We start from the raw sequence: 14,009 nt of genomic DNA on the forward strand, positions 1-14,009 counted from the left end.
AAAAATCCTTTATTTTAATAGATTGTCAAAATCGTTGTAAAAATATTATAAAAGTCATCCAAATATTGCAATTATATTACTCATAGAATAGAGAAATTAATAAATACACCGAATTTATATTCCTAAATCAATGACTATATACATTTAAAGTTTACGTAATATACAAGAGAGAATTTTAACAAGTCCAAAACAATCATCAGTGTCAATCAAGCTCTAAAAGTGATTTCACGTGTGATATTCAAAGAAGGAAAACTTTACTTTGAAACAATAGTCGAATTCATCATCTTAATTTAGTGAACTAATAATGATACATAACACAAAATCTTTGTCCCTCGTGTCGGTAAAATTAATGAGAAATTATGGAAGTCTACTTTCTTAAAGCATCTACCACATATCACTTTTGTTGTGCATGCAAGGAGACAACAAATCCTTTTTCAATTTTATCATATTATACATTTTCATATTACCTTATATATCGGTTGGACTTTCATAGAAAAAACACCCTAAATGTTAGATTGTGTTTAAAGCTTAATAAATATCTTTTGCATTTTATAATTAAATTGCAACCGTGTAAATTTGTAAGGTGTTATAACATCAAAATCAAAAAGTCAAATGAATTTTGTGAAAATAAAATATTATAGTAGCGGGTGATAAACAAATTTTTATACACACCCTTAATAATTAGGTTCCAGTTTATACCCTTATTGGCCAATTCTCTTCAGTTTAAATTTAGTTCAGTTCAGCTCCAATCAGTTCAATTCAATTCCTAATTTCCTTCTCTCATAAATAATTCAGTTCAGTTCCTAATTTCCTTCTCTCATAAACAATTCAGTTCAAGTTCATTTTAGTTTCAATCAATTCAGTTCAGCTCAGTTCAGTAAATCAAAACATGCCCTTAGTTTCACATGACCCCAAATTAAGCTGTTTGATTAAATAAGCACATTAGTGAGGTTGTTATTGATTTTTAGGCTTCCTTCCGATCTCTACTTGTTAGTTTAGTCTCAAAATTATTAGTACTTTCATTTCATATTATTTGCAAGATTGCAACTTTGAAGGATTTATGAATGTAAAATGATGAGAGGAAGATAGAGATGTATGTGATAAAAGAGAGAGATATGACAACTTAAAAAAGAAAAGAAAACCTTTTTACAAATAATATGAAACATCTATCTATTTTTTATTGACATTTTTTTGTAGATAATATGAAACAAGGAGTATATACAAAGTATTTCTTTCTTACAAAGTATTTATTTTGGTTAATGTTTAGCCTCATTTTGAGTTCAATTTTTTTCTTTTATATGTTTATTTTGTCGAAAAGTTTAGGGTAACTCAAAATTTTGGTCGAATATGTATGTATGTGATTGATGATATCGTGTAACATTTTTTTTAGTGTATTTCAGACCAAAAATGTCAATATTAACACACTTCTTTCTTGTATATTAACATATAAACAATAATATTTGTCGAGTTAAAATACAATATATATTAAACAATCGTATCTTACCATCTTGTGTGAAATCTTAAACGAATCTAAAAGTATGGTACCTATAAAGAGTGTGTAATATGATAGTTGTATTGTACCTAAGTAGATAATCGACAGGCAAAACAGGCCAAAATGGATTTGATTCTTGACAACAGAAGAAATAAAATGCTACACAAATAGAGTAGTCAATTCAATTGGGATCCAAAATCTGACCATACACTTCCAAAATTACATGTCCAACGTAACAATCGAACCATTGGTATCTTAGCTTCTTGCTGTCGGCTTTCGACTTCTACTGCATCATAGATCGGATTGTTCATACAAGCATTGTTACTTGACTTTCTAGATAATTATTTTTGTTGTGCTATACCCTTTTTAAAAACATAACATTGTATTTAACTATTGATTAACTCATAATAATAGTGGATGCTTTTAGTTGTGTTTGATTTTTGACATAATCCTAGTTAAACCCTAATTATCCATATTCTTGCACATGACACTTTTGTAGTCATCAAATTATGCTATGCATGATTTGAATCATTGGAATCCAATTTTATAAAATAACACAAAAAAACCACTCCATTTTCTTTCTAATAGCAAGTTAATTGCAAATTTTCAACAAACCTTCCTTCTAAAATGCATTTTAATTATGAAAATTAAAGACTAGAAGGCTAAACAGACAACTTCAAAAAAAATAACATCAAATCATGATTTCTGAACCTATTCCTCTTATTACACTACTTCGTAGCATTTATGCTTTTTTACCATAATTATTTATATACGTTCTAAAATCTTTCCTTGGATTATGTGTCAAGATGTAATGTTGCAAGTAATTAATTGTTCAATTTGATATGTGTAGAGATTCTAATGCTTATATAATTGTATATTTAATTAAAGCATAATAAATATATACCTTAAAACATAATTTGTACTCAGGTGAAATTTTGTTTGATTTATTTCGATTTCTAATTTTCAATGTATTCTATTTATTTAATACAAAACTTGAGATATTTTAATTACAACATTATTATATTGGAAATCATATGAAAAACAAATTAGACTAACTAAAAAAACATAGAGACCAATTGATGTTAAAAGATAATAATAACAAATGTAAATAAAAAAATTAAGAGACAATGGTTACAAGTCACAAAGTTAAGGTATAGGTTTGCATCAAAAACAAAGTTAAGGTATAGGTTTTTTCTTTATTTCTTTCTTTCAAAAGAAAAAAAAAAAAAAAAAAAAAAGTAATTAAGTTGGGCTTCTAATCCTCTCCATAGTAAGTTGGGCTTGGGCTAACTGGATTTCATTGTACCTAATGGTGGACTGTTGACGTGATTTCACAATATGAATGAATTAATGATTATGCAGCTAAGCCCGCTAATATAGTCATATATGACCATCTAAACTTTTAATGTACACACCAGATAGATGCACATCAAAGGATGGTATTTTGCTAATTTATTTATTTTTAACTTAATGGGTAGATGATATCTTTGTGCCCCTCAAAAAAAAAAACAAAAGATGATATCTTTGTGTGCAACTTACACCCAAGTGTACATAAATTTTAAGCCCATCATTAATATTTTTTTTTTCACCATATCATGACCACTATTACAACTCTTATCAATTCATGCTCTTAATAGCATCAGCTTTTGACAATAAGTATACTTATTTTTGTAATTACAAGAACTGGTAAAACAAACCCGATTATTCAACTTGATGAGCTACACAGCAAGCTTGAACGAAGAATCGTTCTGCCACGCTAGGTCTCAAGCAAATGAGATGAAGGGTGGAAGCAAGAACACATCATACTTAATCGTAAAGCATGCCAAAGGAGTAGCATACAAGGACTTAATTATATGATTAACATAATGTGTGGCACGGTGTCACGAAATTAAAAATAACGTATATTGTTGTCAAATGTCAATTACTTTTTCAATATAGGACTCATTCTCTTCAACTTGTTTTAGGTACTTATTACTTATTCTTTAATAAATTTGAATCAGACCAAACTAGAAACATTTAAATCAGAACAAAACAAACTTTTAATTATCATTTACTTATTGTTAAATATCGTTAATTTGGTATTACAAAAATTATGAAAATTACATATTTTAAAAGTTCATAATGAGAGGAATCTAACAAAAAACGTTTTGATAATGTTTTTCTTTATAAATTAGTATTAAAATGCGGTTAAAGTTTAGTCAAAATTTTAAATTAAATCAGACTAGATCTCCTTGTTTCAAACGAATGAGAACAAGTCCTTATTCAAGTTAGAAACCCTAACTGGATATGATGCCAATAATCTTGCAGGCCTTCGGAATATATATTTGTGACTAAATCATGAACAATGGGTTAGAATGTTAGATAGTGAAACGACATGGCACATAGGATGAAATAAAGCAATTCTCTTTCAAATGCATCCTAATTAATGAAGCTTCGGGACTTCATAAATTAACAGTATGCATGAATTTTCAAAAAGTTTGGCATATTGTCATAATCGATATTATTAACTTTGTGAATGGATTGATGGTGAATTGAGAGATGCTACACATAAACTTGGTTTGTAGGATAGACATAAACTTCCAGTAAGAAGTTGCCATGTCATTGCTAGCCAAACAAAGAGAGGGAAAATGGGGGGGGGGGATTATTTGGGTTTAGGCGCCTAAATACAAGGTTGAGCGGGAGAAAAAGGTTAGGCAGTTCATCAAATGAACTTCATTCTGGAAGAATTTTCCAGAAAATAGAAGAAGAGAATAAGAGAGAAAAGCTTGTAGAAGAAGAAAGAAGATTTTTTTTATTATTATTAATATTTATACAAGAGTTAGTTACATAATTCTAATAAACTCTAACAAATATTCTAACAAACTGATGCTGAGCTAGCTGACTGATCTTCTAATTGTCCAACTGACTCTGCTTTCTTTTCTTGACTGTGCTGCTGACTTGAACCATGTACTCCAACACCCCCCCCCCCCCTCAAACTTGTCAAGGGTGATTGAACCATGCCAAGTTTAGTTAGCAAATCCTGCTGCTGAGAAAGTGAGAGTTGCTTAGTGAAAACATCAGCAAGCTGCAAACTATAGTAGGAATGTATGTGAGCTCAATCAAGTCCTCTAGGACTTTATCCCTTGTGAAATGGCAGTCCACTTCAATATGTTTAGTTCTTTCATTGAATATTGAGTATTTAGCTATATGAATAGCAGATTGGCTGTCACAGAACAGTTTAACAGGCTTCAAACTTCCCAGACCCAATTCTTCAAGAATACTAACCAGCCAGGCAACTTCACTTGCAACATGTGCCATGGCTATGTATTCAGCCTCAGCTGAGCTCTTTGAAGTTGTACTTTGCTTCTTGGATTTCCAAGAGATTAGAGAATTACAAAGGAGCAAGACATAACTAGTTACAGACTTTCTGGAGGAAGGACAGGCTGCCCAATCAGAGTCACAAAAAGCCTGTAGGGTAAGCTGATCAGTAGCTCTAAGAAGTATTCCCTGACCAATAGTAGTAGCTACATATCTTAGAGTATGCTGCAAAGCAAGAACATGTGGAATCATGGGAGAGTGCATGAACTGGCTCAGAGTTTGAACAGCAAAATCTAAATCAGGTCTTGTGTTAGTAAGAAAGTTTAATTTCCCAACATAACATCTGTAAAGAGTAGCATTATCATAAAGTTCTCCCTGATTAGAATAAAGCTTCATATGAGAGGGAAAAGGAGTGTTTGCAGGCTTAGAAATATCTAACTCACAGTCTTGGAGAAGTTCTTTCTCTGAGACAGAACATAACCATCATTACACTTGCTGACCTAAATACAATAACATAATTCAACTTCAATTATAAGACTCACTTACTTCCACAAAAAAGTGTAAGAAGTCACAAATTCTTACTCAAAATCTTTAATTCCAGAGAAAAGATTTGATGGAGATGACAATAATATGAACATATATATCAGAAATTTAATTCTCGTATATTAATATGCGAATAATCATTTACTAATACGCTAATGAACATCTATCATAATAAAAGTGAACATTCACTACAAGAAAAATGTCTTTTCGTAGCAATTATTTCGTAGTCATTGTACATTCGCTACAATATGAAATAATGTTTGTGAAATAATTAAGGAAGTCGTATCATTTTACAATCGTCATGGTTTTCCCATATAAAATCGATACGGAAAACATAATAATACATATCCACACTATTTTTACACATTTATATAATTTTGAGAAATCGTATCATTTACGATTGCCACTAAATCCTAAAAATCGATACGAAAAGCCTTTTCAACACTAGATATATAAATATTGTTTGACAAAGAATACATAAAATATGTCATAGCTTATTGATGAAACATTTAATATAAGAGTTTGAGGTTGCATGTTCGAATCTTGTAAAGATCATACGCATTTTTTTTTTTTTGAAGAAAATGAGTTAAATATTTATAACGATTGTAATCGCTACAATAATCACCACGATTGGATGTAGTTTTTCGTATCGATTATTGAGGCCAACCCCACCGATATTGAAAACCACTACTAAAGGCTAAGGCAGCGGGGGATATTGTATCGAATGACCATTCATTGGGAAAGCTTTTTGTTGCAATTACAATCGATACTAAAGGTTAAAATAATCGCTACGAAAAGGTTATTTTCTTGTAGTGATTCTTCAACAGTTATTTTCCACACTAAATTTACATCTAAATAATCTGACGAAATAGATCAAACTATTCATTAGGACAACAACACTCTGTTTTCAATTATTTTATGTCTAACAATTATATAATATAATAACACACCATAAACTAATTCAACACAAGAGTACATCAAATATTGATATAATTCAATCAATATATTAATTTTTTTTTCTAAGATTTGACAATCAATTTGGAGGAAATTAGAGTAATCAAATAATATTTAACAATTATATCAAATCAATGAAATGAAAAAGGAGAGATAAATTAGTATCTCATCAATGATTTGCGTTAACAATGAAGCTCCCATAAGAAGTGTCATGAATAGATGATGATTTAATTTCTATGATGAAAACTATGAAGGTTTTTAGAGAGAGAAAATTAAGGATGAAGGTTTTGAAGAGAGAAAATGGATATGTTGAAATTTTTTGGAGAGAAAAATAAAGGATGATGGTTTTTGGATAGAGAAATTGTAATCCCTTATCTCGAATCGGAGATGCTAACGGGGGCGGTAAATGAAGCTTTTTACAAGATAACAATGGTGATATACAAATAATTTGTATTTATTTGAGAGGGAGGTAAATTGGTGGTGGTTGTGGGGGGAGGGGGTGCAGGTATATTTACCTACACTAAGGTGTAAGCATTAGTAATTACGGAATTTGGGTACATTATTAATTGTGCATCGAAAACAAAAATCAGATTTGAATTTAAGTTTGAAATTGTATTTAATTGAAATTTGAATGAAATATTTAAAAAATACGTAGTAGTTTTTTTGGGCCTCCATAGCAAACACCTATCAAAAGATACCACATCATTGGTTTATACCAGACCCACATAAACCAAATTTATGTGTAGCCTTTGCCCAATTGGTCCTGGCTGCACTCTAGTGTAGCCAAGATAGCTACAACAAGTGAGGCCCAAAACGCGCGGCCCAAATAAAAAATGAACATTTAGTTAAAAAATATGAACATGAAAAAAAATGAGCATTTAATAACAAAAAATGAACACGTAAAAAAATGAACATTTAATACTAAAAAGTTTACATGTTATAAGGAAATGATCATTATTAAAAATGAATCTGATTATCATATAATCATAAATTTGCTAGACCACGACCTTAAAAATGAACATTTAGTTAGAAAAATGAACACATAAAAAAAAAAAAGAAAAAAAAAAAGAATATTCAGTAATAAAAAAGAACACGTAAAAAAATGAACATTCAGTAATAAAAAGTGAACATGTAAAAAAAAATGAACATTTAGTATATTACAAATGAACCTTTATCATACAACCATAAAATTGGGATCATATACATCGGAAATTCTCCAACTTAAAGGCAAATTCGTTGTAATATCATATACTTCTTCATCACTTCTTACTTGTTTCTTCACTAATTCTGAGTCTTTGTCTTCTACAAATACAATTAATCTGTACTCACTAAAATATAACAAATAATCAAAATTCATAATCATCACAACATATGTTCATAATAATTATTTAGAATGTTCATAATATATAATCATCAATACAGTAGTTAAAAGTATAAATAATTATCACGCTATATGTCATATGTGTTCATAATCAATAATAGATATGTTCGTAATGAATAACAAAACATATATATTCATAATAAATTGTTCAGATTTTTAACACTAAATGTTTAGATAATTTAACTTTCAACGTATTATATTTTACTTTCAACCTAATAAAAATGAACATTTAGTATTAAAAAATAAACACTTATAAAATGAACATGTAACAAAAAGTTATGAACATTTAGGATATAAAAATGAACTTGATTTTCATAAAGGTTCAAATTCATTGTATATAATTATTAATGAAAAATAAAGATAAAATAAATTGTTGAAATATGTTCATTTTTTATGTATTTAATATTCATTTTCGGTGTACTAAATGCTCATTTTGTAAGAGATGTTCATTTTTAAATTCCTACGTGTTCATTTTTTTTACAGAAATTATATTCAAGATCGATTGTAATTATTGAAACTCTAAAAAAATTGAATATCTACCTTAAATCTAATCTTGATTCATCATAGAGAAATTAATTATTGATTTGTAACATGATTAGAAATCAAAAGAAAAAAAAATTAAAAGAAAGAGAGAGAGAGAGAAAGAGATAGAGAGGGGGGGGGGGAGAAAATAACTACAAATTAAGCAATACAATTGATATTCATTAACAATTAAGCAATTTAATTGATATTCATCACAAACTCATAATAGTTTATAACAATCAAACAATAAATCATCATGTATGATCAACGAAATCATACAAAATACAATTACAAATTGATAAAATCAAACCTCCATTGTTTTCTTTGACCTTCAACTTTCTCTCTCCTCCATTTTTTTTTCTTTCCTCTTTGATAAAGCCAAATGATTGAATCTGAAACTCATAGATTTAGAAAGAAAGAAGTATACCCATCAAAACACGAATTAGTAACTCAAAAATTTATATAAAGAAGAAGAAAACTTTAAAGATTGAAGGGAAATGAGGTAAAGAGGAGAGAGAAAATGTTAAATTGAGAAGAAAATTGAAGAGAGAGAGAAATAATAGAGCTAAGGAAGAACAAGAAAGAGAATTAAGATATAAGAAAGAAAAAAAACGTATGTTCATTTGAACGTACTATATGTTCACATTTAATGGTGTTGCAGCTAGCTTGGCTGCACTAGAATGCAGCCAAAAATTTGCAGCCTTTGCCCGGTGAATTGAAGGAAATTGGTAGATCGACAAACTAAACATGCATTGTTTAAATCCCTAAAAGAAAACAGTGATAAACCAATCAATTGTTGCAACGTGCTTTATTAAATTATTTAAACTGTACCATTGAAAAAAAATTGAAGCTATTTTTAATTATATTATCTCCATCAATCTAAATATCAACTATTTAATACTTTACGCTTGTACGTAATTAATGCTCAGGCCCGATTCTCTTTATCTTAAAAACAAATATTTAGTAAAAATAATTTCAATTTAATGAAAAATCAGTAATTTTAATAAGTACGAAGATAGAGAATCAATAAAAAATAATTTCACAATAACTTCCACTTCTTTCCTTAAAAAAAATAAATAAATAAATAAAAAAAAAACCACTTCCACTTCTACTATTTTTTAATTTTTAATTTTTTTAATTATTATTTTTCCTAATGACCCACATACTATCCATTTTAATTAATATTAATTAACAAAAAAATAAACAAAAAATTACCAATTTTATTAATATACTAAGTATCAAAACAAAAATAGCACGTTTTCTACTACGCGTGGCCGATTGGAACACAAAAAACACTAACCCGATAACTTCTGGCCGAGCTGAATAATCCCTACCCGACCAAATATCCCCTGACTGATTAACCATTGATTGACCGGGTAACACCTAACAGACCGAGTAACCCCAAACCGAGTAACCTCCGATCCGATCGAGTAACCTTTGACATATCGTGTAACCCCTGACTGAATGTGTAACTCCTAAACAAATAACCCGGCCACACGATGTGGCCAACCACATATGAACACTAACGGAGTAACCCTTATAACACCAACGGGGTTACCTCACACTGATTGGATGAAACCTATAAAACTAATAAAGTAACTCCCGTAAGAGCTGGACACACGGTGTTATAGTAGTTAGTTACCCTATCAAAATCAACTTTTCGTATTTGAAAAACAATTTGTTATTAGATTTTTTTTTAATATCATTTTGTAAAATATATATCCGGTGCATTTGTATGGGTACACTCTAGTGTATGCCAATTACAAAGCAAACAAACCATAAATATCGCTGCTATAATGATGTTATTAAACATAACATGTAATTAACATATTAATCTCAAACAACTTTCTCGTAGAATGGTTTTCCTCACCATAGTTTTGACACCCTACTTCATTAATGGACATGGCTATCATTCGTAGAATTGGTAGAATGGTTTTCGTCACCATAGTTTTGTATTTCTACACCATTTACGTTCACCAAGATTCTAAATTTGATTTTGTGGGGGTATTGGAAGAAGTTAAAGAATTTGCGACTGCATTCGGCATCACAACTTTTTGAATATTTTCTTGTCAATATATCAAGACCATATCCAATGGTGAGACTCAAGTTTAAGTATAGAAATACAAAATGAGTAATTTTTTACATTCGATGTTGATATCATACCCACTTCTCAATTTAGCAACTCATATGAAGTCTAAATTCTCAATGGTGAGACTCTCTAAAATCAACAAATGTCACTTTCAATTTATAACCCATTAATTATTATAAGATTAAAAAATAATAAAAAAAAAGGGTAAAACTTAAATAAATTACAAAATATATTATAATACTAACAAGGGCCATACTTTTTGTCAAATGAGACTCAAAGTTGAGTATCTAAATTTAGCAACTTTCTTTTGGAGTTGCTAATTTTAGATACCAACTTATTGGTATACATTGCAAAAAATACTCTCTCTCTCCTAAAAATACTCACTTGAATCTCACCATTGGAGATGGTCTAAGAGATATTGTGTGATTGTGTCCATAGATGGGACATTAAGAAGAGGGATGATGAGAAAGTGGAAATGGAGGAATGTTATGCATTTGTAGATAACTAACATTGATTAAAATATTTTAAAAACATATGATAGAGAGAGAAAAGAGGAGAGAGATAGGAAGAGAGAGGTGTATAGGTGGACCCCACCTATTTTTTGGTTGGATTGTATCTCGTGATGGGGGACCACATGTTAATTGTTCCACTAAAGGTTTATATAGTATCATTGAATTTTCAATGGTAATATTTATGCATAAATTTTGTACAACTGAATGCATATATAATACCATTATGTGCATATATAGTATCACAATATATTCAGTGGTGCCATTTAATCATCTAATGATACCAATATATGCATTCGTTTGTACATATGTATAATTACATGAATACCCCTTATTATGCATTTTTACATGCCTAATATTCCTCCCTTTAAAATCCTTGGAGGGATGATTGAAAGAAAACAAAGGAAAATGGAGGAGAATGAGTGTGCACTCATAAAAGCACATTGCAGACAATTTGATAGAACCAAACTGGCAAGCAAGTAGCAATGAAACACGTCTACAATGAGGGAAATGAGCTGCCAATTGGCTTGCTGATCAAGGTTGTGATACATAACAACAAAACTAAGATGATTCAAGTTCCTTATTTAGGTTTAGGACGTATTTTATATAATGATGTTATAGGTATAGCTTTTCATTGTTTTATTCCTATGTAATTGTTCCTTGCATTTCTTTTTAATGGACCTCTATATGCCTTTCTTTTTTATAGGCCTAACCCCCTTTTGCATTTTAAAAAAAATCTTGCTAACGAGCGCCCCGAGATGTTAGATAAGGATAAATTATATTGGTTGAAATGGTATTAAGTTAGGAATTCATGACAAAATTAAATCACGTGTCGTTCGGTGTAATTAATGTTAATTTTACTCTAATATTTGCACTTTAATTCTCTTATCTAACGTCTCGGGGGCGCTCATTAGCTTTTGCCTTAAAAAAATAGAGAGCAATGTTTTAGTGACATTAATAGAAGAGATACTCCGTGTTTTATTGACATTAATAGAAGAGAAACTCTATAGGATTCATTGTTCCATTTTATCATTCAGCACAATTTTTTTTTTAATTAGGTATAAGTAAAATATTTTTTTTTAGACGGAAAAAAAAAATATATATATATATTTTAATTATACCTAATTATATCTTAGGAGCAATTACAATGGAATACAAAAATTATGAGGAGCCCCATTTAACTTTATGATAAATTAAAAAACATTTGTCTAGTACTGTAACATTTTTAAAAATGAATCAACAAATAATCTTAATCAGGTTACTGAAAATTTCAATTGAAACAATTCTCCAAAGATTTTATATGGAGATGAAAGGAGTAGCCGATTAGAATACATTGTTATCAAAAATTTCTTTTACTACGTATTTTAAAAGAGGGTAGTATAGTATACTAGCATGGAGCCAAAACAAATACATTACCAAGGAGAGAAGGAAACCTTAATGAGACTCTCACATGGTCACTCTTCCAAAAATGACAGATTTGGAACAAAACATAGATAAAATCTCGGTATCGGTGTGAGAATTTTGAATTGCATGGAATTCGTACCTTTTAATCTTTTTATGCCCGACTGTGAATTTTTTAATCAACTAAAAAAATTGAAAGATCACATTAAGCCGTGTGATTGAGGGCTTATTTGGATCACCTTATTTTTATTTATCTTATCTTATCTGATTTGGTCTAATCTAATCTGATTCGGTCTGATTTGAATGTTAGATTTCACCAAATTTTGACCTTAAATATACAATATCTACACGGAAAATATACATCAAGTGGAGTCTTTTAGATTCGTAATAATGTATTTTATTAATATGTGATTTTCATAATGTTTTTCATTACGAAATTTAAAATATTTATTGATAAAAAATTGCACTTAAAATGATGATCTGGTCTGAACTTATTTTTTCTAATATAAACTTTTTTTTTTTTTTTCTGAAATAAGTAAAATAAGGTGAACTAAACAAGACCTAATTCTACTATTCGTCTACTCCGTATTATAATAGGAACCGTAAAAGGAACGACTTTCATTAAATATATTTCATACGATTGTTAACAAGCCCTCAATTAGTGGTTGTTACAGTTTTTAAAATTATTATAATTTAAATCACAAACTTTTATATGTGACTGACCGTATGGCCAACTATAATTATTTTTATTATTTTATTTTCTCTCTCTCCTCTCCTCTAATTTTATCCGAGAAACAAATTCCGCAACCATCAGGCGATTCGCAACAATCGTTAGTTTTGCCTCAGAGCTTTATGTTTTTCAATTAAAGACGAAATTGCAGGATCTAGGGTCATGATTTTCGATTTCAATCGTCAATAGTTGTCTTTGTCGTCTTCATAGGTGGTTTGTTCGTCAGTCGTGATGGTTTTTGGTGGTTTCGTGGGTGGTGTTTTCGTTCATCGTTCCAAATTTGGTGATGGTTTCGTTCGTCGTTCCAGATCGAGTACGGTGGTTTCGTGGGTGGTGGTTCTAGGTGGCGAGAGTTCCAAAAGGTGATGGTTTCGTTAGGTGGGTAGTGGTGGTTTGATGGTGGTTTCGTTCGGATAGAAGTGGTTCGTTGGTGGTGGTTTTGGGCGGTAGTTTTTCGTTGGTGGTGAGTCAGGGGTTACTAGGTCGGTTAGGGTTACTAGGTCGGTCAGAGTTTACTAGGAGGTCGAAGGGATTAATAGGTTGGTGGGGTTACTTTTGTTATGTGTCAGCTAGCCACATCGTGTGGCCAGCAATATTCAAAACCTCCTAAATTTATGAATTTAATAGGTTTGAACATTTTTTTAGTTTTTTGTATGACAAATATTATATAAATTAGATAAACAAAAACCACTCTTCTACCATGATACCAAACAAGTCCTTAATTAGCAGTTTTATGCATGTCAAAGGCCTGGATATTGATACCTTCTCTTATCCAGTACCAATTTCTACGGAAATTGTCCCAATAAGAGAATAACTATGAAGTATGTGTCGTATGATCAATCTTCTCTATGCAACTGAATAATAAATAAACTAGTGTTTGGCCCGGATATTGTTCCGGGTGTTACTTTGAGTATTTTTTAATCATTATTATTATTAAAGAGCTTGAAAGAATTTTTTATTGTCGAAAATTATAATATTACAATAACAATAATAAATAGTTTTGAATAATTTTGCTTTTATTTCTAATATGTATTTATATTTTTATGTGCATAGATAGAACAACATTAGCTTATAGCTTAGATGGTAATAAG

At 30.0% G+C, this 14,009-nt stretch overlaps 1 protein-coding gene across 1 annotated transcript; it reads right to left on the reverse strand.

Annotated features, from left to right (window-relative positions):
- Positions 1-4,501: 4,501 nt before the first annotated feature.
- LOC145643121 (secreted RxLR effector protein 161-like) lies at positions 4,502-5,185 on the reverse strand. The gene has a single exon (XM_081694283.1). The coding sequence runs from the start codon at positions 5,183-5,185 to the stop codon at positions 4,502-4,504; it is 684 nt and encodes a 227-aa protein (XP_081550409.1).
- Between the last annotated feature and the right edge of the window lie 8,824 nt (positions 5,186-14,009).

Source organism: Chenopodium album, chromosome 8, assembly GCF_948465745.1.
Source record: "Chenopodium album chromosome 8, dcCheAlbu1.1, whole genome shotgun sequence".
Lineage (NCBI taxonomy): Eukaryota > Viridiplantae > Streptophyta > Magnoliopsida > Caryophyllales > Amaranthaceae > Chenopodium > Chenopodium album.

Coding starts and splice junctions, on each gene's coding strand:
- LOC145643121 (XM_081694283.1), bottom strand. CDS start 5,185: ATGAAGCTTTATTCTAATCAGGGAGAACTTTATGATAATGCTACTCTT.